General features: G+C 48.2%; 1 protein-coding gene across 1 annotated transcript in view; it reads right to left on the bottom strand.

Moving 5' to 3' along the window:
• Synj2 (synaptojanin 2) overlaps nt 1-24,559 on the bottom strand; it is a 99,186-nt gene that overhangs the window by 17,769 nt on the left and 56,858 nt on the right. Inside the window, 11 exon segments of the mRNA XM_027401066.2 lie at nt 907-1,099; nt 2,756-2,896; nt 4,147-4,228; nt 6,523-6,714; nt 8,723-8,888; nt 9,091-9,240; nt 9,982-10,063; nt 11,698-11,870; nt 14,333-14,429; nt 16,908-16,969; nt 23,801-23,884. Coding sequence (XP_027256867.1) covers nt 907-1,099; nt 2,756-2,896; nt 4,147-4,228; nt 6,523-6,714; nt 8,723-8,888; nt 9,091-9,240; nt 9,982-10,063; nt 11,698-11,870; nt 14,333-14,429; nt 16,908-16,969; nt 23,801-23,884 — 1,422 coding nt within the window.

Below are 24,559 nucleotides of genomic sequence, written 5' to 3'. Positions count from 1 at the left end.
TTTGCTGTGCAGAGAATCCTTGGGAATGCCATTCTTTTTTGTTTGTTTGTTTTGTTTTGTTTTTTGTTTTTTTGAGACAGGGTTTCTCTGGGCTTTGGAGGTTGTCTTGTAACTAGCTCTTGGAGACCAGGCTGGTTTCAAACTCAGATCTGCCTGCCTCTGCCTCCCGAGTGCTGGGACTAAAGGTATGCGCCACCACCGCCTGGCTGGAAATGCCATTCTTAAAGCTCTATTCTCATAGGGGACTGCTGGGTCCAATAGGAGAATTCCAGGTCCAACCAGGCTGCAGGAAGCTGGAGGGATCTATGGCAAGGACATCTGACCCATACTTTTGTGTCTAGCCGGCGAGGCTCACACATCAGACTGAGGTGTTGGGACATCATCTTTCTATGGGAAGGAGAAGACTAAAATCTAAATTTGAAAATAAAGCCCATTGGCTTGAGCAAGGAAATCTCTAGGTTGTCACTAGAGGGCAGTGTGGCATGCACTACTGGAGACCTCTATGGCTTTGCAGTCAGGATTTGCCAGTTTGGAAATGGGAGTTCCTGGCTGAACAGCAGCAGAGGTATGGGTGTGTACGCATCAGAAGGAGATAAAATCTGCACTACCGCCTCCATGAAAAGGAAATCATACTGCTTGAATTCAAATGTTCTTCACATGACCACGCTCATTTCCTTCCACAATCTGAATTGAAACACCCTAAAGTACACCCAAGGAAAGCTAGGTTACCCAGGAAGTTGAGGTAGGAAGTGACAGAACACTGAGGGACTGGGCACATCTCCCTCCCCCATGGTGAAGATTGTCAAGGTGTTGAGGGTGGGGCTCCTGTCAGCAGCCCAGAAAGCCACTCGTGGCAGAAGTGAGCAGGCAGGCCCAGTGCACAGCCAACCCACGTGGCTCGCTCACCGCGGGGAAGGAGAGCTTGTGCGTGATCTCCCGGTAGTCTTCGTTCCTCTCCTTCACCTGCGACTGCCCAGCCGTCAGGTGGCTGCAGATGAAACAGAAGCTGGTGCTGTGGAACTGGAAGCGGATGCCCACGGCGCCCTTATTCCCCGCCTTTCCCCCCATGCCAGTCTTCACGGTGTCGATGGCCACGTCCCTGTAACAAAAAGATGGCATGCCTTGTTGGCTGTGGGAGAATATAAACCTATTCGACCACAGAAGAGCCTGTAGCTGAAAGCTTGGTTACTGAAGTGACTGCGGTCAAGTCCATGGTCCTCCTCGCCGCCAAGCACTGCCTGGGTGGGATGCATCTCTGTCAGGTCCTCCATCAGTATCCTGTGACGCCGCAGAAACATCATTTCTGTGTCTGCCCCAGTTCTCTCCCCAGCAGAAGCAACAGGGGTGTGGTGGTTTGAAAGAAAATGGCCACCAAGAGGAGTGGCACTGTTAGGAGGTGTGGCTTTATTGGAGGAAGTGTGTCACTGTGGGGGTGGGCTTTGAGGTCTCTTTCTCAAGCTTCCCTCAGTGTGACAGTCAACTTCCTGTTGCCTGCAAGATGTAGCGCTCTCAGCCCCAGTACATCTGCCTGCATGCTTCTGCCATGCTCCCCTTCGTGATTACGATGAAACTATAAGCCAGCTACCCCAGTGAAATGTTTCCTTTATGAGAGTTGTCATGGTCATGGTGTCTCTTTTTCACTGTTGTGCCTCCCATACCCCTCAGTTCTCATGAAAGTGCATACCCTATGAAGTGACAATGGACAATTAAGGAAACAGGCCTTCAGCTGACCTGGGAATCAGTCCCATAATGCCCTTCTCCAAATGCACTGGGGATGCACACCCTTGTGCAGAGCCCCTGGACCAGACTGTTGGCTACACAATGTTTCTGTGAGCAGGCCACAGCTGGAGACTGCTGCTATACCGCCACAGGGGAGACAAGGTGGGGGTGATAACCTGCCCAAGGGTTGAGTCAAACAGGCATGAGGCAGAGGGACAGGAAACTGAGACAAGGTGAGAAGACCTCAGGCAGGTTGGGATCACCAGGACTTATCATTAACCTTTACCCGAACTTCCACTTGGGGCATGGCCAACCTGTGCTAATAACACAATGGCAGGGGCAGGGTCTAAGTGGGTTTTTAAGGTAATAGAAAATTATGAATGCAGAGCCTAAGGGCCACCACAGGGCATTCTAGCAGCCCTCTCTATATAGAGGTGCTTGGCCAGGTCTCAGGCCACTCATTAGCAATTAGCAAGCTGATGCCACCAGCTTGACTGTGTAGCAACAGGAGACAAGGAGAAAGCAAGAAAAAGGCAAACTCCTCTAGGATCTCACCTACACATGCCTTCTCCTAAAAGACACCTATTTCCCAAGGCTAACTGTTACACTTACAAAGCCGTCACCTTGGGGAGGCAATAATGAGGCAAAATGAATTCTACCTAGAATTCTAGAAGAGGTGAACTCAAAGTTTCCGAGCAGTCCACTCAGCCCTTGCTCAGAGCATTTCCTGTCTGGGAAATGTGAATGTGACACCTGCTCCTTGCGCTGCCTGAGCTTGCTTGATGTCAGTCCTGACTCCTCCTCAGGCTGGTTTCCTGAGTTAGGATTTTCCCGTGGTAGCTTTCAGTGGCCAGACAATATTCAATTCAAGCCCATTTTCCCTCAGGAGCTTGGCTCTGTGTATTGAGAATAAAGGGTAGGTCTTGTTTCCTGCTGGTGTTGGGAGGAGTGGGGGGGCATCAGGAGGAAGTCACAGAACAAAACACAGACTCACAAGCTCCCATTCCCCAGATGCTTATAAATTCAGTGTTCTTACCTGATGAATGGGACATGGTATGGACGTACAAAGATATAAAGACAGACGCCCACCAGCTGCGCGGAAGTCAAGAGGATGTACCTATGAGAGCGGGAGATGGCTTTCTGAAGCTGCTCACCCCACATCTTCCTGTTAGTGGTGCTGAAAAGGCAAGGAAGTCAAAGATGTCTCAGCCTGCTAGTAGGGAGCACCCATCTACCACTGTCCACCCCACGGCCCTCCATCTGTCTTTTCTACAGGTTGATTTCATGAAGCCTGTACCCCCGAATGAGTGTCAGCCATCAATCCTTCCCACTGACGCCTACATGTTTTCTGCCCTATTTTTGCTGTTGTCCATTATTTTTGACGTTTTGGTGGTAGTGAGGTTTGAACCTACAGCATCCTGCATGCTAGGTCAGGAAACTACTCCTGAGCATCCTCAACCCTCTTGTCACTTTTTGAGACAGTAACTCATTAAACTTGCCCAGACTGGCCTTGAACTTAAATCTATAGCCTAGGTACCCCTTGACATTCACAATCCTTCTACCTCAGCCTCCTGAGTAGCTGGTGTGACAGGTTTGTGACACCAGGCCTAGCTTTGATTGTATCTTACACATCACAGTGGCTCCCCAGACCCCTGACACTCAAGCACAATAAAGATCTGCTAAGACCTCCCACAAGCCTGCTTTATTTTATTTTAAGAGTTCCTTAAGGGATGATGAGATGGCCCAGTGGGTAAAGAAACTTGCCGCCAAACCTGACAACCTGAGTTCAAGCTCCAAGACCCAAGTGGAAAGAGAAAACCAGTTCCTGAAAGTTGTCCTCTGACCTTCATACTGCACTGTGGGGCACTGGTGTGTATATAGACACACACATAATAAATACGTGTAATCTTAAAAATTAAAGAGTTCCTTTATGTAAGACTGGGTCACTTATGGTGGTGAATGTCTGGTTGACTTTATATCAAGTACTGATTCAGTGGTTTGGGGTCTCCCCTTTCTGCCTGGTGTTAAGAGGAGGGCATCTCAACACCCACCACAGGGCTCTCACCCCTCGTTTTTCCCCAGGCACTATCCTACACACACACACACACACACACACACACACACACACACACACCATACTCTCTCTTCCTCTCCCTCTCTCTGACTCAACCACAACACAATGCCCAGGCTGTAACACTTCACAGAAGACACACACCAGTGCCTCCTTCTGTTTGTTTAACCAGCAGGAAGAGGGCCAGAGCACTGCATCAGCCAGTGTGTGCAGGCAATGTAGCCAGAAGGACCCAGACAGCCAAGGCCATGGGCAGCTGGCCCAGAAACAGGCTGGCTCTAGGGATGCTTGGAGCCCTGGATCCTGGCAAGGCATCTGGTCCAGGGACACCCTGCTCTCCATGCCCAGCCCCTTACCTAGCATTGACAATATTCCCTGCACTCAGCTCCACCATCTCTTCAAATCCCACAGCAAATATATCAGCGGGGCTGCCATCACCTGGAGAACAAGAGGTCAAAGAAATCACAACAGCCAGATCTTGTGTCATGAAGTCCTTTTCACTCTTCCTGCCCACATCTGTTCATTGCTGAAACCCACTGAACCTTGTCACTCACAAGGGACCAGCCACTGGAGCCTGCCCTCATTCCCCTCCTGTGCTCATTGCCCATGCAACCTCTGCCCTACCCTGTATTCAGCCTGGAACAGTAAGAACCTCTGGCTCTTCCTCTACAAAGGGACAGCAAGCAATGGCCGTGTCACCAGGTAATGCAGCATTTAAATTGGGTACCATGATTAAAATATTTGATTCAGTCTGGTCCCTCTAAAGAGCATTCTCTCACCTTCCCGGTGACAAGTCTCTCCAGCCAGATCCTAAGTGACCAGGAACTTAGGAACAACATTATTTCATGTATATTTTGTGGCTCCCAAGTATTTTTCAGGTTGATCTGGCATGGCTGCTTGTGGTCACAGGAGACACTGTCCAAGACCACTGATGGAAAGTGTCATAGATGCCTGTGAGCCGTAGAGCACAGTGAGTCTGGAGCTGCCACCCCTTGCTACAAAGGAGGCCAGTGCTTCATAGACTCCCTACAGCCATTTAATGGAGGATCTCCCAGACACTTCTTCAGACACGTATGGACCTGAGCCATCAACACCAGACAGTGTTCCAAATGAAGGAATGAGATGGCTCCTGCCAGGGAGGAAGAGGCCTCTCCAGCAAAAATCCAGCTAGCTTTCCATGTCCTCTGTTGGCCACATGGTATTTGGCACCTTAGCTGAATGGGCTGAAAGCATAAATCTGCTTCTCTCTTTAAATGAAACACCTGCTTTCCTCTCTCTGAGTTAGTGGGCAATAGTAAGTCAACACACCCTTTATTCTGAACCTGGTGGGTTTCCAGTGAGCCCACCGCCATCTTCCTCAGTAACAACGCTGCCAAACAGGCATCAGTGTGCCTTAACCACCAGCCTATTGTATAGGCAGAAGAAGAGGGCCACCATGGCATTAGGGAACTCTCCTCAGTGATGGGGGGTGAATATCCTTGGTAGTAGTGGGCTGCCTCTGATGTCATTCAGAGGACTTCTAGGTACTTTAGCAATGCCAACACTAACCACCAATGACTCAGTGACCCTGAACTGTATCCCCCCCCATACCTGCCCTGAGATGAGGGTCACATGGCTATGTGACAAGAGAAAATGCTTTTATTAAAATATGAGTCACTACTCATCACCCAGGAGTGAACCTGTTCCTTATTTTGAAATGCAGGAAGCAGTCAGGCCTCTGAACGAACACTCCTACAGGCTAAGTAACCCTTACCTAAATGCTTGGGATAGAGGAGTTTCAGATTCTGGATTTAGGAATATCTGTACAAGTGTAATGAGATATCTTGGGGATGCCACCCAATTCTACACAAGGAATTAATCTGTGCCATGTACATTTTATTTTATTTTTTTTAGTTCAAATTAGGAACAAGCTTGCTTCACATGTCAATCCCTTTTCCCTCTCCCACCCCTCCCCCCAACATCCTACCTGCCTCTAGCCATCCCCCCTCCACTCCCCAGGCAGGGTAAGGCCCTCAAAAGGGGCTCCCCAAAGTCTACTACATCATCCTGGGCCAGGTCTAGGCCCTTCCCCATGTGTCCAGGCCAAGAGAGCATCCCTTCACAAGGGATGGACTCTCAAAATCCCTTCTGCCATGTACATCTTTACACACACACACACCCCAAACACGTAGTTTTATACATTTCCAGTCGGCCAAGCTTTGACTGTGACTCATCATAGATCAGGAGTGGAAGACCCTCCCCTGTGACACTGTCTCCACGCCCATGTGATGTCACAGCAGTACTGACAAGTTCCAGCTGCTCTAGCATTTAGGATTCCAGAGTTCCAGAGTGGGACTGTCTGTGCTGGCATAGGCTTGGAGAAAGACAGGACTGAAGCAATGCCCAAGATCCTCTGCAAGCCTTGCTCTAGTCAGCTCCTGATGGCAGCACCTACAGATGACCACTATCCTGTCACTTAACCTCGGACCACAAAATCTCTGCCCATTTAGAGAAAGGCAAACCACTCCCTGGAAACTCCTCCATGTACTTGGAAAAGAAAAGGCATCTTGAAGGTAACATAATACTTCCAGTCAACATTCTAGGTGAGACCCATGGTGCTTTTTAACACGTTGATAAATGAAAATGCAAATACCGATACTAAATTTCACAAGGCAATGTGGGCAAAGTCAAGCTGCCGGGCATGGCAGGCTATAGGGAACTGTACTTGGCCTTTCCCAAGTTGCTGTTCTCACCCTGCCAGTCCGCTGCTCCTGAGAGCTGGGGGGCATCCAGAAGCCAGTCTGTGAGCTCGGCTGTTCCCAGGAGATTGCTACGGAATTGCTTCCCTCCATTGACATTCCAGGTCCCCACAGCAATTTGGACCCTCTTGAAATTTGTGAATTCTGACTGGCGTTCTGTCATGGCCTTCAGGATCCTGGGTGTCACTGTTAGGAAGCATAAAAGGCACGTGATCTGCAGCCCAGACTCTGTAGGGACCCTCTAATGCTGTCCAAGGGGTGGCCTGTCAGAGAATCCATTCATGAGCTGTGAACAACAGAGCTGAACATGGTCCATAGGTAAAAAACAGAAGGCTAATACCCACCCTAACCACTCTGCTTTCCTATCTGTGATAAAGCATGAAAGCATGGGACTGGAAATATACCTTCCAGCTATAGTTAGAGAGGCATGGGGCACCCAGTGACACGGTACTCAGTGGAAAAGCCTAGCACTGACCCTGCAGCCCATGATCTACAGAACAAGGCACAGGAATAAAAGTGAGGTCAAACTGCAATAAACCAAGTAAGTAATGTGTCACATGATGGTATAGTAAAAACACATAAGCATTCACGTCTATATGGGATGGATGGATGATAGAGCACCTTATCAACCCAAATCTGCTTTTTTGCATTTTTTGCCTTCCCCATCCAGCAAGATTCTTGTTTATCTGACCTCAAACCTAAGGCATTGCATCCATCTCTCTACTTAGAGACCCAAAATTTATCCACAGTTTTAAAAGCTAGCAACTTCCGGGGCTCGAGAGATAGCTAGGGGGTTTAGAGCACTTGTTGCTCTTACAGAGGACCTAGGGTTTGATTCCCAGCACCCTCATGGTGACTCAAACCATCTATGACTTCAGTTCCAGGGGATACAGCTCCTTCTTGTGGCTCCAAGGTCATCAGATATGCACATAGTGCACATATATGTACATGCATGCAAAACATTCATATACAGAAAACAAAATAAACATATCTAGGAAACCCCCTAAAATCAGCCATTTATATCCTCTGTTCGCCACTAAATGAGCTCACGATGGCACCTGGAGTTGGCTTCAATTTTCCTGAGCTGGAAATTAACTCCAGAGCAGATATACAGTGTCACCTTGGAAAGTTAAGTGTTCCCCAACTATGGAACAATGAAAAGTGAAAGGTCTATATAAAACTACTTTAACATTGGGGTTCATTTATTTTTCTAAAACATTGTCATTCTTTTTAAACAGCTGATTCCACCCTTCCACTTTCCATTAAGCATAAGTTCACAGCCTCTAAGGAATAAGACTTCATGGAAAATTCCCTACAGAAACCAGGACTAATGACAGAGTTTGCAGTCACATACTTGGGAGTCTTAGGCAGAGGGATCAAACATTCAAGGTATTCCTTGGCTATTGTGAGTTCAAGGACAGAGTGGGCAGCTTGGTGCTCAACACAAAAAGTAAAAGGAGGCTGGGGTGTCCAGATCCATGGCCCAGCACTTTTCATATGCTAGGCTCTAGGTTTGAGCCCTAAGCTCCACTGCCACCATGACAAAACAGGGCAAAACTAGCCCCAAAGAAGCCTGACAGCCTTATGAGATTGGATACATCCCTAACCCCAGGGCTTAACAATGCTCTCTTTCCTTTGTTTCTCAGGGGGACTTGAACATCTGTGAAGTTTATCCCATGGGAACTGTAGTGGTTTGAAAGAAAATGGCCCCCAAAGGGAGTGACACTATTTGGGAGGTGCGGCCTTGTTGGAGTAGGTGTGGTTTTGTTGGAGGAAGTGTGTCACTGTTGAGGTGGGCTTTGGTCTCATATATGCTCAAACCATGCCTGGTGAGTCAGTCTACTTCCTGTTGCCTGCCTGCAGGCTGCCATGATGATAATGGACTAAACCTCTGAAACTGTAAGTCTCCTCTTAATTAAACGTTTTCCTTTGTAAGAGTTGCCGTGGTCATGGTGTCTCTTCACAGCAATAAAAACCCTAAGACAGGAACCTAGAATCAGTGCTTTCTGGACACCAAGAGACAATGGTATAGGGACGTCAGGCTGCTTAGGTCAACTGAATCAAATCAGAATACAGAACAGACCAGAAACTCCACCTCAGATCACGTGGCTGGGTGTGGTGGGGCCATTAGCCTCATGCACTGTCACCCTTGCCTCCTCATAGCCTTCCCCATGCAAGGGTGGGCATGCATTACCCAGAAGAGCCGTATTGTCAAGTAGCATCCTTCCTTTGTCTGTGGACTCTTCGTTGTAGACATCTCCAACCAGCAGTAGCTTAATGGCCTCTTGCTTCACACCATCAAAGAAGTTAGACTGGATGGTGCGAGACATGGATCGGGCCCCATCCTTCAGCTTCCCCACCTGCATGGCACAATGCTCGGTGAGAGGGACCTACTAAGGGACCTTCCTCCTGTCCCCTCAACCTGCCTCTACCTTGGCCTCCCACCACCCCTAACCTCCCCCACCTTGGCCTCTCAACACCCCTGACCTCCCCCACCTTGGCCTCTCAACACCCCTGACCACCCCCCCTCCTTGGTCTCCCACCACCCCTGGTGCCCCCTACCTTGGCCTTTCCTTCCAGGGCCCTGCTCCCTGTGAACACCTTGCTCAGCCCATGCCCATTCAGAGACCACATGGCTTTGAAGGACTCCACAAAGCGGTCAATGATGGGCTTTGAATTTAGCCCCAGGCTCTCAAGCTGCAGATGAAGGACCTAGGAGAGAAACCAACCATGGTTATCACTGGATGCCTAGAAAACCTACTGAGGCCTCCAAGTGAGTACTTTATTCACCAGACTGTCCCCAAGCCTGACTCCCCCAACTTTCCTTAGACCATCTTTCCAGCCCCTCTTTGACTGCCCAATGCCAGATCAACCAACATTACTGTCGGGAGGCAGTGGGGGAGACAATAGGTGGCACAGATGGAGCTGTAGGCAGTTGGCCAAGCAGTTAGAGCCACAGTGACACTCGGAGTCAGTAACTCAGCCAGTCTCACACTGCCTTGGCTCTGGGGGATATTCAAGACTATCTCTATATAGAATTTTAAAGATTTATTTATTTATTACATATACAGTGTTCTACCTGCATGTCTTCTTGCAGGCCAGAAGATAGATCTCATTATGGATGGTTGTAAGCTACCATGTGGTTGCTGGGAATTGAACTCAGGACCTCTGGAAGAACAGCCAGTGCTCTTAACCTCTGAGCCATCTCTTCAGCCCCAGAATATCTGCTTAAGGGCACCTGGAGCCTTTGGCCCACAATATCTGGGACACATCTCAGCAGGCATATAAATAAGTACATCTATGATGGGAAGGCATACGGTGGGACAAGCAGGAAGCCACCAAGGAAACCTCTCTAAATGTTCCCCCTCCTGATCTATAACTAGACAGTCAACCCAGTAAAGCCACCCTTGCCCCACTGACTGCCAGGATGACACAGATGGCCCAAGGACTCACCTCAAGAGCAATGAAGCACTGTACAGTGTTGGTTCTGTCCAGACAGTCGAGACAATTCATCCGCAGAGTGCCTTTCTGAAAACTTAGGGCCAGGAGACACGGTAGGATCATGAGGTGTGTTTGGAAGACCAATAGCTACAGTACATGGCCTGGGTCTGTCTGTTCCCAAGGGAACCTACTCCACAAGAGAGCCCCCTGCCTCTTCCCCATCGGCTCAGCAGCAGTCCAGAGCAACATCCCAATAGACCCTGACTTGCAGAAAGGACAGGCAGACCCGAGAGCACACTCTCAAGCAGCCCACGTGCCAGGTCATTGTAAGTACAGCTGGTTCTTGTTATCTACAAAATGGCATTCTATAGCACTTTAGCAAGCACTGAAGCATCTCTTCCTGGGAGAAGCTAAGACCTGTGTCTCTGACACTGCATCAGCTGGTCAATAATGACCTTGCTTTGCATGTTTTTGTTCAGAAATACACACTGGTAAATATACACAGGCAGACAACCTTGGGATGGTGCAACTCAACCTTTTGTTTTTCAATCTTATGGGGGTTTGACATAAAATGGGTTCATCAGGCAGCGACACCCCTGCAAGTCAAGTGGCACGGCATACTGCTTATTTCACTAATGCGACCCTCTGCTAACTTGCATTGCAGTTCTTGTCTTAAACAAGGTACCCAGTGCATTTCCTACACAGGGAACAGCCTTGCTGTCTCGTGTCTGGAATGCTAGGCAGCACCTTGGCATTGAGGTTAAACAGGGACATCACCCAAATGAAGCACAAAATCACAGCAATCAGTTAAATAGTGAAAAGGTACTTTTTACAGGAAGAACCGAGACATGGTGGCAGAGCATGGCCTTGTTCAATTCACTGGGGGAGGGGGGAGTTTTCACTGTGCTGTATCTGTCTATGAGTGACGGCAAACATGTATGCGGTGAGGAGACTCTGGGTTGCCAGGGAGTTTTAGTGAGGAAGTGAATTCATAAACCTGAGGTTTCCTGATGACAGACTGTGGTTGTGGAAGCTGGACTTCCTTCACACTCCACTCAGAATAGGGTACCTCGCAGCCCAATGATGTGGCACTATGGCTTTGCATCTGCTCCCCTCAAAGGTCCTGTCTCAGTGTGGCTAAGTCATGTCATCTGAGCTCGGGGTGGCAGTGGGAGGCAGGGAGGGTTCGTTTGGTTGGTTGGGTTTGTGGTTTATTGCTTTTGTTTCTGAGACAGAGTCTCAGGTAGCCCAGGATAGCCTAGAACTCAGTGTACATGCATGACCTTAAACTTCTAATCCTTCTATGTCTACTTCCCAAGTGCTGGAATGACAGGTGTATACCACCATACTTAGTTCTGCTTAATGCTGGGGACTGAACCCAGGACTTCATGCATGCTAGCCCGGCACTCTACTAACTGAGCTACATTGCCAGCTTGGAGCTCAATGTTGTAACACAGTACTTTATGTTCTGACATGTCTTTTTCCAGAAGACCAGGCATTAACCATCTTTCTCACTAAATCCAGAAGCATGTCTCTGACTACAGAGGAGGGAGTGGGGATGATCAGGACCTCAGAAGCCAATGTCACAGAGCTTATGTTTCAGAACACCACAGTGCAGCCAGGCAGCCAGGGAGGGAAATGATTTCTGTTTTGGTACATGTCCCAAGGCACCCACAGCCTCCACAGCGACTCCTCCCCAGCAGGAGTCTGAGGCCCCATGAGACTCACCGTGGACTTACATTCTCTCCCTTCGCAAACACGCCAAAGTCATCCCAGTGCAGCTTTAACTGGGGCCTCAGCAGGTTCTCCAATTTCTCTAGCTTCCCGCCTTTGGCAAACTGATGGAAGTCGAAATTTATCATAGGCGTGTCGCCTGCGTGGCAAGAAGCCCAGAGCAACTTCTGAAAAGGGAAAGGGGAGGGTGTGGGCATACTGACAGAAAAGACTGGGAAGAAAGGCAAGGTGGTGCCTGTGGTTTTTCCTCCTTGGGTGCTTTGGCCACCAACTGTCACCCACGAGACTGAATACAACTGCTGGTAGATTGGCCCTGACCTTGAAAGGGAAAGACAAGACAAAAGCCTGGAGTGGGGTGGGGTGGAGTGGAGAGCTGGAGGGCACAGAAGACACAAAAAGCATCTTGCCTTTGTAAGAGCAGAAGGTCCCCCTTGGGCAAAAGAGCCCACAGCAGGGGTGTCTCTCTGGGGGACATTCCACTCTTCCTGGGGCTCAGAGGGCACAGGTGAGGGAAGGTTAGAGCTGTTCTTCAGGTGCCCCAAGTGCCCAGCCCTCAGGAACAGCGACATGTGGCAAGCCATGCAGCTCATAATCTAGCTCCTGTTGCCCTGGTAACCATCCCATTCAGACAGGCACCAGCCCTAGGAGAGTGGGCTCAGCAATAGTTGAGTCTCCAGCAGGATGTGTAGAGTGGTGAAGTCTAAGATGGAGGAGATGTTGCCCTACATGACCCAGAGTACCGGAGCGGGGACACAGCGAGAATGGCAGACCAGGGTAAAGTGGGGGGGAGGGGGGGGGACAACAGCGAGACACATACCAGGGCTATGGATGAATCAGGACACACCACACAGAAGTGAGGCCTCCTTTCCCCACACAGCTTCCTTGGCCTGTCAAATGTCCCCAGCCTGCTCACAAAAACTCCCCGGAGCATGAGACAGGCTACCTGCCTTCCTCAGCCACCCATCTCTGGACCTCACTGTATTAACCCAACATCTGCTTAGCCAGAGGTTCTGAGAACAAATAACTGGATCGCTCCAGCCAACCAGAATGCAAATAAACATGTTCTGCCCCTCCATGAAAGTCTTGTGGGGGAAAAGAAGCCTCTGTAACTAAACAAAGAATTTAGTGGCCTTGCCCAGCCGTGGAATGACAACCAGTGGGGCTCAGGCTGCCTGCTAGGCACTGGCTTCTCTCTGGTAAAGGATGTTCATGAATGAGAGTCATGGCCTGTCTCTAAGAGTGTTAGTTCTACCTGCTCAGGAGTCATCCTTAACTCCTGGGACATCTCTGTCCTCTGGGTATAAAGGAGACCTTCTCTTCACTTCAGTGCTAGGGCATTGCCACCAGCTGGGGGAGGGGCTTCAAGCATGAAGGATTTGGGTTAGTTTTTTTTTTTTTTTGATGTTGTTGTTGTTAGAGAGAGATACTGAGATTAATTTTCTTTATTGCCCCTTTCTCCTCACCTTCCTTAAAATAAGCAGTCAGCATAGCTGCCAAGAGAAGTGGGAGGAGATATTTCTTGAGCTTGTTGCTCATAGCAACAGGCTAAACAGGAAAAGCAAGTCTGGCCAAAGAAAACTGGCAGCCAGCGAGCTCCTGCTCCACGCATGTAGCTTTTCTAAGCCACATGGATTTGGCTTCCCCCAGCCTGGGGTTAGGGGCAGTGGAAGCCACAAAGGTCACATATCTACCAAGGTGACCTTAGGAGGATGTCTCCATAAGGGAGAACTTCAAACAACCAGAGAGCCTTTTCCCTCTAAGCAGAGGCTGTGGAGTCTTGGCATGTTGGAGGCTGCCTCAGTTCACCAAATCTTCAATTGAAGGCCACAGGCTCATGGGTTCTGTGGCTGAGAGACCTGAGTGTTGTCACCAGCTCTGCCTCCTTCCTCACCCTGTCGAGATCCACTCTGCTCTAAACTGAGCACCCAGGAATCAAAAGGAGTCTGGCACAATCCCTCCCCTGGCAGCCCAAGCATGACCATGTAACTTGAAGGCCACACAGGCAGAAGGAAGCCACACGGGGTCTTCTTTGAACCAAGAGGCTCAACTCAGCACAAATGCCGTGGGTGCTGGCAGGTGGGGGCCTTGGAGGTGCCAGGCCACTTCTAGGCTGCCCTTTTGTTCTGGCCTGGAGAGCAGCTCCTCAGGGAAGCATGGGAGGCCTATTTGCCTATGTGGAGCTCAGGGAAACAGCTCTGCTTAGATTGAACATATTCTCTTATTCCTCATCTCATAGAAAGTAAACAAAATATTAAAAGCCCAAGTTGGGGCTGGAGAGATTGCTTAGCGGTTAAGGGCACTGCCTGCTCTTCCAGAGGTCTTGAGTTCAATTCCCAGGAACCACATGTTGGCTCACAACCATCTGTGATGAGATCTGGCCCCCTCTTCTGGCCCACAAGCATACAGACAGACAGAACACTGTATATACAATAAATAAATAAGCCTTAAAAAAATAGAGCCCAAGTCATCTATTGCTTGGGCTAGTGCTGGGCTATAAAAGCCTTCATGAGGCATGTGCTGACCCAAGTACTGACATGAGCAGGGCTGCCTCAGTCCCCACCATGTAAGTGGGCCCAACCGCTGCCCCCTTCCTACCCCAACCCTGGCTGTGAAGGAGGGTGAGCATTACCTTGAAGGCCCTGTTGAGTACCTCCTCACCACCTCTGCTTCCCAGCAGGTTCACGACCACCTGTTTCCCATATTGCTCCTTCAGAAGTACCATGTGCCTGCAAAGGTATCAGAGTTGGCAGTGACTCCATGGCACCCAAAGCCAGGCAGCCTGCACCTCCATCTCAGCATTGGAGATTCAGGACCAGCCATGTCCCTTCATCCCAAGTATATAGGGGAGAAAAACCCTTCCTCTTGGCTACCATCACTACTCATCTGAAACTCACGGGCGTAAGTCATCCCAGGCAGCTTGATTGGAAGGAAGTCTTGGGCAGGAATCATGTCTAGCATGTGAGACTTTCTGGCCCTTCTATAGGGTACTACCTAGAACTCCCTGTGCCTCGTCTTTTATGAATAGCCATGAGGGTGTCAATACTCCCATCTCCAAAGTTAACCCAGAGCTGCTTCTTTCCCTTGGTGCCCCCTCCTCTCTCTTCCCAATTAGAAGCACTGGGGGATGAACCTCTACCTCAGAGGCCAACTGCCTCGCAGGTGCTGCGTTTCACTGTGAATCCCAAATGTGATGGTATCACAAACCGTGCAGTCCACCTTTCACCTTCAAACATTACAGAGGCACCAGTTCTTAATCTTTATCACAAGTTTGCTAAAAGTAACTATTTTTTCCTTGGATTTAATATAGCCCAGGCTGGTCTCAAATTCACTACATAGCCAAGGATGGACTTGAGCACCTGGTTTCCCAGCCTCCACTTCTCAAATGCTGGGATAACAGGCATGAGCCACCATGCTTAGCCAAAGCACCTTAATAATTTTTCTATGTAAATATAGAAAAATTTTACATGTAAATATAGAAAAGAAAGAGTGGAAATATACAGTGATATTTCAAGTGGGTGAAATGTTAAATTTGTTTTTTCTTCTTTCAACATTTTTCTCTCTTTTCCAAGTTTCTACAATTTATTTTCTGACATTCATTTTTATAAATATGTTATTTTTAAGTTCATAAAGAACTATTTTTAGCCTGAGGATAAAAAATATCCTCTTGCTTTTGTTGAGTGATATCATGTCATAGAGAAAGATTTAGGAGTGGGTAGTTTCATTTAAGCTTGTCCACTGACTAGTTGACCCCAAGGCCACTAGTTCCACTACCATGAGGAACTTGGCCACCCAAGGAAGGGACAAGAAGAGATGGATGCAGAGGCTCTGCTCTTAGGGATTTCCCAGAGAAGGTGTGTCTCTGCCTGAGGTTGGACACATATGTTCTGTCTCCACTGAGGCTGCTGGCTGTGCTTGTCATTGGATGGCCCGAGTACCACCCTAGCCACGTATCTAAGCCACGTCCTGCCAGGCAGCTTCTCAGAAATAAGGCCCATACGGGCTTGGTCTCCCTGTCTGATCCCTGTTTCCCCTTCTCAACAGGTTCCAAATTCCCAGAGTGGAAGAGAAAGGCTACAATTCTAGCTGTCCTTTCCTGCCACCGAAGCTGACTCTCTGGAAGAGATCCCATGCTCTCTCATTTTCAAAATCTAGCTCACCCTCCCTGAGCAGGGAAGTTGCAAGAATTAAAGAGGGGTGAAAGAAAAGAGGCCAGGGCTCAGCGCCTGGGAGATGATTCTTCTTTGCTTTCCTCTTGTCTAAAAATGAGATGATATTTTTCATGGCCATGATGAGATACACCATTTTGGTGTAAGGCATGGTCTGTCAGGAGCAAGCTAAGCAGGATAGTGTACCCCTGTTAGAATTTCAGTCTATACTTACTACATCCTGGGAACATTTAGCATGGACCAATGTCAATCAAAATGACTCTGAGTGTGTCATGTTTACAACATCTGAGTCTGTTCTGGGAAAAGACTAGATTACACAAAAAGCCCTCCACAGGTATGCACATACCATCAGTGTTACATAGATTACAGAAAGTATATAAGCAAATGCAAAACCCAATGAAGCTTCAGGAGGAATGAATGAAGTACTCAAAGTTACTTTTGAGAATTTTTGAAAATTAGTACTTAGATTGAAACCAAAATCTTTTAAAGAAGCTATTGACTATTCAAGTACAGATTATAAATAGCTCAGGCTAGCAATGTTTTCCCTAAGCAGGCTAGAAAACAGTATGCTATGGTCCAATTATCTTTTTCTTTTGAAATGAAGTGTATATACCAAAGCTTTAATTCTAGGTTACTTAAATAACTGATAATGGGTAAAATCTGAGAGGGACTTGGAAGTTTGCATATTCTTTTACCTTATTACTTTCTATACTTTTAAAAACTTAATATGTTACTTTTAACCAGAAATAGTGCTGATACAATTCAGATTATCCCTTATTAATCGAGAGTAGTTGGTGAATCTTCATTCTAAGAAGAAACTAACAAGATAAAATAATTACTAAGTGCCACTCACTGATGAATTCATTCTCAAGGAGACTTGAGAGCAGGCAAAAATCCCATTTTACAAACTCTCTTCTTGGATAAAGGACCCAATGTAAGAGGAAGATTTGATCCAGGACTGGGGCTCCCCTTTCTACTGTCCTGCCCCTTGCCCTGAATGGAGGGCGGGAGGTCTTGGATGGTACCCGATGTTCTTACCTTTCAAAGGCAGGGGCATTGGCCTCTAGGCCTCTGTGTAGTCTCAGATGATGGGAGCCAACCTACAGAAAGACAGAACAGGATGATGACAATGGATGACGTTCTCACTTTATAGCCAGGCTGCATGTGGCACCTGGTTGGCCATCTCTTTGGCTCACTGCCCGCTAAGGCAGGCCAGGCACTCTCGACTCTGCTAACAATACTCCCAACCTTGCAAGGATTGGCATCCCCAGGCTTACTTTGCAGAGGCAGCGTCCCTAAATATAGCATGGACCATGCCAGCAAAATTCTCCCATTTCTGTTCTTCCTAAAAAGCCACTGTGACAAGCTCCCTGTGCCCCAGCCTGAAGCCCCTTCTGTTAAGTGACATCTGCGGGCACAGAGTACTCCACCACATTGTCCACGCCCAGGCTTAAGAACTCTCTGCTATAAACATGTAAGCCATATATTGCTTAGTTACCGAGTGCTGAGTCAACATGTCACCAAGTACCCAGTCAGGAACAAAGTGAGGAAAATCACCAACCTAGGTGATTCTCATCCAGCTATGCTCACTGCATTAAGACCCCAAAATGGTGAAAGGTTCTAGCAACTCTGCACAACTTGGGTTAATATAGTGGAGGACTGCACTGGGACCAGCAGCTCCACAGTGTGACATCAGGATCTTCTCTGTTTGCACTCCCTCTATCACCTCAGGGGAGATGGGCCATAGGTAGAGAGCCAGAGCCGAAAAGGCGCAGACCAGCCCAGAGTGGAACAGGATGGGCACAGCTATCATGCATGATCCTATCGCCACGGCTAATCTGACATCAGTGCTAACCCACTCTTGGGGACACAAGGAAATCAAGGACACCACCCCCATAGGAATAACAAGGGTAAGAGATGGTGAAAAGGATCCCAGTCTCAGCCAGTAAGTTTCAAAGTGTGGTCCCTGAATCCCCTGGAGACAAGTTAGAAACACTAAGTTGCAGGTCCAGCTCAGACCCACTGGGCCATATTTCTGAGGGTGGAGTCAGGAATGTGTGTTTCATAAGTCTCCAGCTGATTCTTAGATGCATAACCATTGTGGTTTGGCAGCCTGGGTTTTGACTCATTTCCTGTCTCTTGCTAACCCCTTTTGCTCTGGTTACACCAGGGAAAGAGCAGCTTGGGGCTGAACCCACAGTTCAAAGCTGCGGGGAGCTCTGGGACTTGTGGGCATCATGGCTTCATGTCAAAGCCCTCCGTCTTCTAAAGTGGCAAGAGCTTTGGGTAGGAATGGAAGAGGATGAGGGCCATTAGTCTGTATTCTTTGAATCCTGAGTCCTGTCTCTGCCATCGGCTATTCTTTCCTCCACCCCTGACCCACTCTAACACTGCACGACATGGTCTTTTTCTGTTATTACCTACTTCTGATGTAGTGTGCTGGCAGGCTTGGGAAGGAGCTGCAGAAAACAAATCTCCGTTAGCCTGGTGTTGCTTTTTTTAGTTTCCCCCTCTTTTCCTCCACCTCAGCCTCTCCCTTCTGGCTAAAGGACCGATGATCTTTGCCTGAGCCCTAAAACTGTCAATTTAATCCCACAGCTTGAACAACTGAGTTTATAATCCAAGTCACAAGAACACCTTCTGGGGTCACAGCAGAGGTTCAGCTTGCACTCAGGGCCCTGGTAGTCAGGGTTAGCTTCTCCAGGCTCTGCAGTACCCACTGCTCCCACCCAGAGGCTGGCAGCTGTCTCATTTCAGCATCTCCCATTGGGGTCACCTCAGGGATACTTATGAGAGTTCTGTGCAATTGTGCTTCACTCCACCTCTCATTACAACCATCATCCAGCACGTGGCAACAGCTCTACTAGCTTACCAGCGGACCATGGCACAGCTCTTCCAGGCTGGATGTGCTGAGGCCATGCTGCCAGTAGCAGACAAATGGTACAAATCAGCTTCCTTTGATGGGGGATGTCCTTCTGTATATACATTTCTCTTATTGGTAGATGAATAAAACAGTTTGGCCAATAGAGTCGGGAAGATAGGTGGGACTAGAAGACAAGAATTCTAGGAAAAGCAGGTGATGGGGGAAGTCCTTTGTATTATTGGTTGATAAATAAAGCACTGCTGACCAATAGGGGCTAGGAGTCGAGGAGGATTCTGGGAAATGTAGTAAGGAGGGGAGTCACCATGTGATTCCCGTGAATAGAGGATGCATTCCACTGGCATCCTTGATAAGTTTTTATAAAATATATAGATTAATGATTATGGTTGATACTTAAGACAGAGCTAGCATATAAGAAATCCTAGTCATTGGCCAGCAGCATTGTAAATAATATAAGACTCTGTGTGTTATTTGGGGGCCCTAACTTGGCGGTGGAACTCAGGCGGCTGGTGGAGTTATCGTTATAGGCAGGCACAGAGAGACCACAAAGAGACGCCATGCAGAGACCAGGAGGATAGGATGCACCAGGCATTCTCTGGTAAGATAAGGCCATGTAGAAATACACAGATTAGTAGTTTATGGGTTAATAATTAAGACAGAGCTAGCCAATATGAAGCCCTAGCCATCAGCCAACAGATTTATAATTAATATAGCACCTGTGTGTTTATTTGGAGCAAAGCAGCTGTGGGACCAGGTGGGACAAGAAACTCCAGAAACATCCCTTCACCACCAGACCTCAAAAGCGACTCACACGTGGGATCCCAAACACCAAGCCAGTGCCATTCCCTAGATATGAACCTCAGGGGCTACAACAATGCACCTGCCATTCCTCTGCCAGGGTTGCCTCGCTGGTTCTAATCGCCAAATCAGACAAAAAGGACTCCTAGACCTCTAAGTGGTCTCTCTTCCACCCACCTGGGCCATCTGCACCTCCCGAGAGTTGCTGCTCAGATCTCAGCCTTCCTCTGCCACAGCTCCATTCATGTAACCCTGTCATGTGCCTGTCCCTTGCTCTTTGAAGGCAAGGGCTACATCTGACCCCAGATATCCAGTGTATACAGAAAATGTTCCATCAGTTTGCCTAGGACTTCTGACTTCCTATCAGTGTGAAGCATAGCAGAAAAACAGCCAAAGACATGGTCTTTGTGTTACATGGCTACATCTGAGTCCTTCTGAAGGGGAGAGACCTCTTACCAGCTGAAGTACACAGAGCCACGCTTCTCCCAACTTGGCTTGTACTAGTTTCCATCATTATTAACTACAGCTACCATTTTGAGTACTGTGGGGTCTAGACACTATGCTAAATTCTAGTATGTAGTGTGATTCTTAATCCTCTCTATAACCCCACGAGGGCAGGTATTCTCAATCTCACTTTATAGAACAGTAAACTATGGCTTAGCAAAGACAAGAATTTCTTCAAAAAACCTGGTTGTTACCAAGTGGGATGTCCAGGTCTCTGTAGCTTCATCGCTTATCCTCTAGATTCCCATGATAGATGTCCTTGCAACTTTGGCTGCTCCAGTGATTGGGACAAACATGAAGCTGTTTTCTGTTGGGCTCACCAACCCCATGGCACCCATAACATGGGCTAATTTGGCCCTTGGCTATCGTTCCTCTCAACTTGAAGAACTTTTCCTTCATTCATTCACCCCAGGACCTTCTGTGCCATCAGCCATCTCGTTTCCCAGTAGTGGGATGGGATGGACAAGCACACAAAGAGGCACTGGTACCACCACATTCCCAAGAACACAGGAAGCAGTGTTTGAGGGAGAAGAGGTGGACATGGATGGGATGCTATAATCTACATCTTTCCTCCACTCTGTTCCATCACGTGAACTTCAAAACAAAGATCGGACTCACGTGTGGAAGACACGTGTCTGTGCCAGTCGCAGGAATGAAGATCCTGACACTGCAAAGGGAGTACTCTCTCCCACACAAATGAAATGATGAACACATCCCATCATAGGCTCTGCCGGAAGAGCTTGAGTTTTAAGGGTCAAATTCTTACTGGGGTTATTGTAAGCTAAACAGCTACCGGCATGGGACAGACAAAATTATTAAATGCACATGGTGCCATGTGGACTAGAGACCCTGCAGTCAGTGCTGAGGGCATCGTGCCCATGAGCTCCATCCCCCAGCCTTCCTTGATTTTCCCAACACCTCTCCTCATCCCCTGCAGGGCTCACATTCCCTACCAGAAGCCCCCAAGAAGGCACTGCATTGCAATTTAGAATACACACCATTCCCCAGCACATCTGGGCATTTTTCATCCTACCTAAGCACGAAGAAAGGGCAAAACTGGAAATGGAAAGACTGGGGAAATTGTAATCAGGATATATTGCATGAGAACAGAAACTATTTTTAATAAAAGTAGGGAAGGGGAGAAAGACAACCAGAACTAATCTTTGCCTCATAGCTGCTATTAGATGTATACTACCATGTAGAGCTGTCCCGTGTCTCTGAAGATGACATCATCTCTCTTTGATGGTGGATGGTATTTAGAGAATAAATACAGGCATTAGGCCCCAAAGTTAGCAAATCCCAGATAAGACTGATGAGGACTCACCCTTTAAACCTGTGTTTGAAGACACCACGGAGGCCTTGCCAAAGGACAAGTGTTAGGAATCTAAAGGAGTAACAGAGCTGCCCCACCCTCCCTCCGTGTCCATCTGAGGCATAGCCATACCGTGACTACACAGGCTGTGTCTACAGCACTGGAGACCAAAGTTAATTCACTCAGGGAGATGATCAACAAGCTAAGTCTCATGTTTTAGATGAAGGAGACCAGAATACCAAGAGCAATCAGAAAAAAAGATCCTCACAAGAACAGTAAGATGCTGGAGATGACAAAAAAGAGGGGACAGAAAAAGCCTCCCACTCAGGAGCTACGAGAGAACCTCAGGACAAAAGTGAGACTTGTACCTTAGGATCCCTGAATGTCCTGGAGAGACAGGCAGGCAGACAAGGAAGACTTCCCAATCACCGGGAACCCCAGTAGGACCTGGAGCACAGCCTCTCTCTCTCTCTCTCAGAGGCTTAGGAGAAGGGATCCCCTATAGAGCTGAAGGGTGACACAAAGTTCAGGGCCTTCCAGTGTTATGAGGCTATCATGATCAATTTCTGGGGTTCTGATAAGTTTTGCATGAATATAATGGAGCCTCCCGAATTCCTCTATATAGTGTGTTCACTTGACCTGTGTGTGTCTGCACAGAGCTCAAAGGAAACCCAAATCTAGAGGAGAACAAGTTTCAAGTACCTTCCAACATCCTGGGCTAGAAAAGGAGCTGTTCCAGGGAATGTAAGCTCTGCCAGGGATATAAGGGTGGGGATGCAGGTAGGCAGAGTTGTTTAGCTTCAGTCCTGACTCCTAGATCTGAGCCTATAGAGACTGGGTAGGCTGAGGGTTCCCATGGTCTGGGTTGGAGCTGGGAAGAGGGTGATTGCCAAGTGGCATGGGTGTCCCAGCAGTGGTGAGTCATTTCCAAGTTTGAGGTGGGGGTGTGGCTCAATGGTAGAACAGCTGCCCAGCCTGCAGGAGGCCCTGGGTTTGATTAGCACTAGAGAAAAACAGCTATTCTAAACTGGGGTTACAGAGCTTGTTATACACTCTATAAATGCTAAGATGCACTGAACTGTATACATGTGCAGTTTATGGTAGAAAAGTTATAGCCCAATAGAACTGTTTAAAACACAGCAACAACAAGACCTCTGGGTAGTGGACATGGTGGGTACAGGTCTGTAATCCTCGTACTTGTTAGGCAGAGGCAGAAAGATTGCCACAAGTTCAGGACTAGCCTAGGCTCCATGGTGAGACAAAAACAGCAGTAACAGCAACAAAAGACCTTTGGAAGGCCTCCAGGGGAATTTTTCCCTGTTACAAGCAAACTCAAGTTCAAGCCTTCTACCTCTCAGTGTCACGGGGCATCGTCATATATCTAGAAAACTGAATTGTCAACAAACCTTCACCCCCCACCCTGGAACTTAAAACCTGAATGAAACACTCTGGCCATCCATCTTAGTCTAAGAGCTGACAGGGATATGGCCAGGGATATGGTCAGCATGGCACGATGTGGCAGCCCTGGGGACAAGTCTAGGCTGGGCTAAGAAGCTGAGCCCAAGACTGGGCACTGTGAACCCTGCTATTTCAATCATTCCCGAGAACCTGGCACATGGTGTTCTTGACCTCTTGGGCTGCTGGCTGACCACCCAATTCTCATACCACAAGGGCCAAATAAAGACCCAGGGAGAAGCTTTCTCAGGCACTTCGGTCCTGCAAGGCAGAACCGAACAGAGCAAGGAGGAGGAGGAAACTCCAGTCCACTCTCCCCAGATGCACCTTGTCAGAAGCCACTTAAGGGAGCCAACATGCCTTTCAGTGACAACAGCTGTGTCCTTGGACTATGTCCCTGGTCCCTGAACTCTCCTCAGGACGCAGACGCCAAATCCCCCTGGCACTGCCCAAAAGCTGTACTTTGGGTGGCATAAAGTATTTTTAGAAATCACGGGAAAGCTTTGCAATCCTCACATGGCTCCGCACGAGTACCACAGAGTGCCAGACCCATGATGTAGCTGCTGAGGGCCCAGCAGACCCTCCTGACACTTCCAGGGGATTCCCAGCTGCCAAAACTGTTATCAAAAAGCTCAATTTAGGGTCCTGTTTAAGCTAATCCCATCCAAGGACTCTCTGGTTCACCTCAACAGATCTCTCACTGCACATTTAAGCAGCTAACGTGGTCTTCAGGCCACAAACTACACCCTGTGTTAGTCTCTCTCTCTCTCTCTCTCTCTCTCTCTCTCTCTCTCTCTCTCTCTCTCTCTCTCCTCTCTCTGTCTCCTCTCCACTTCCATAGCTTAGCTCAACACAATTGGGCCAAGGAATGAGACCATAAATGACACCATGAGAGAAACATTTAAAGAAACAAACTTCAGTTACCAAAAGAAACCAGAGGTGTACCGACACAGTGTAAAATCTTCTGTGTAAATTACCTACCTGAAGCCCTGGCTGCTCCCAGAACAGTGGGACAGAGCCTCGGATCTGGACAAAGGACGAAACTCCATCATCCATGTAAATCGTCTGCAGCACAAGAAAACAGAAAGAGAAAGGGACTCCTCAATGAAACTGAACGTCCTGGGTTGTAACGGGATCTGGTGCCTGTGACCTGACACCAGCCTGGAGGGTAGCCGGTGGACTTTGGTGCCCTCTGCTCTCTCACCTAGCAGGGCTGATGCTGCTCCGTCACCACTCACCAGACAGCAAGGCATAGGGTTATTCCCTGGACTCTGAGGAGGGGTCTGCACTCAGACTTGATGTGTGCAGGAATCCTCATTCCCAGGGCACAACCGTAACTACTCTGAAAATCCTAGCACCCATTTCCCACTTTAGAGCAAGAAGCAGATATGCTGGGGCTTAGCTAAGACCTTTGCAGAGGGTTCTGTTTTTACCTGCTCAATAACTAAGGAGCCACTGATAAAGGACTGGAGCAAATAGAGCAGCTTACTGAACGTCCTGTTGACTGCACCTGCCACTGTTGAACTTCACGGCACAGGTCAAGCCTCAAGCTTGTCTGCAGCCCCGGCTCTGTGCCACTGTGCTTTCAGACATGCCACCAACTACACATGCACAACAGTTTTTACAATACACAGACAGATCCCCTCGTAGAAATAAATGCTTGCTTAGATTAATGGTAATAGTCCCCGCTGACCTGTTTCATAGTAGCCTACCTGCCACCAATGATAGAGGAGAAAATAA

Source organism: Cricetulus griseus, chromosome 2 (genome assembly GCF_003668045.3).
Source record: "Cricetulus griseus strain 17A/GY chromosome 2, alternate assembly CriGri-PICRH-1.0, whole genome shotgun sequence".
Lineage (NCBI taxonomy): Eukaryota > Metazoa > Chordata > Mammalia > Rodentia > Cricetidae > Cricetulus > Cricetulus griseus.
This window is presented reverse-complemented; position numbering and strand designations above follow the sequence as displayed.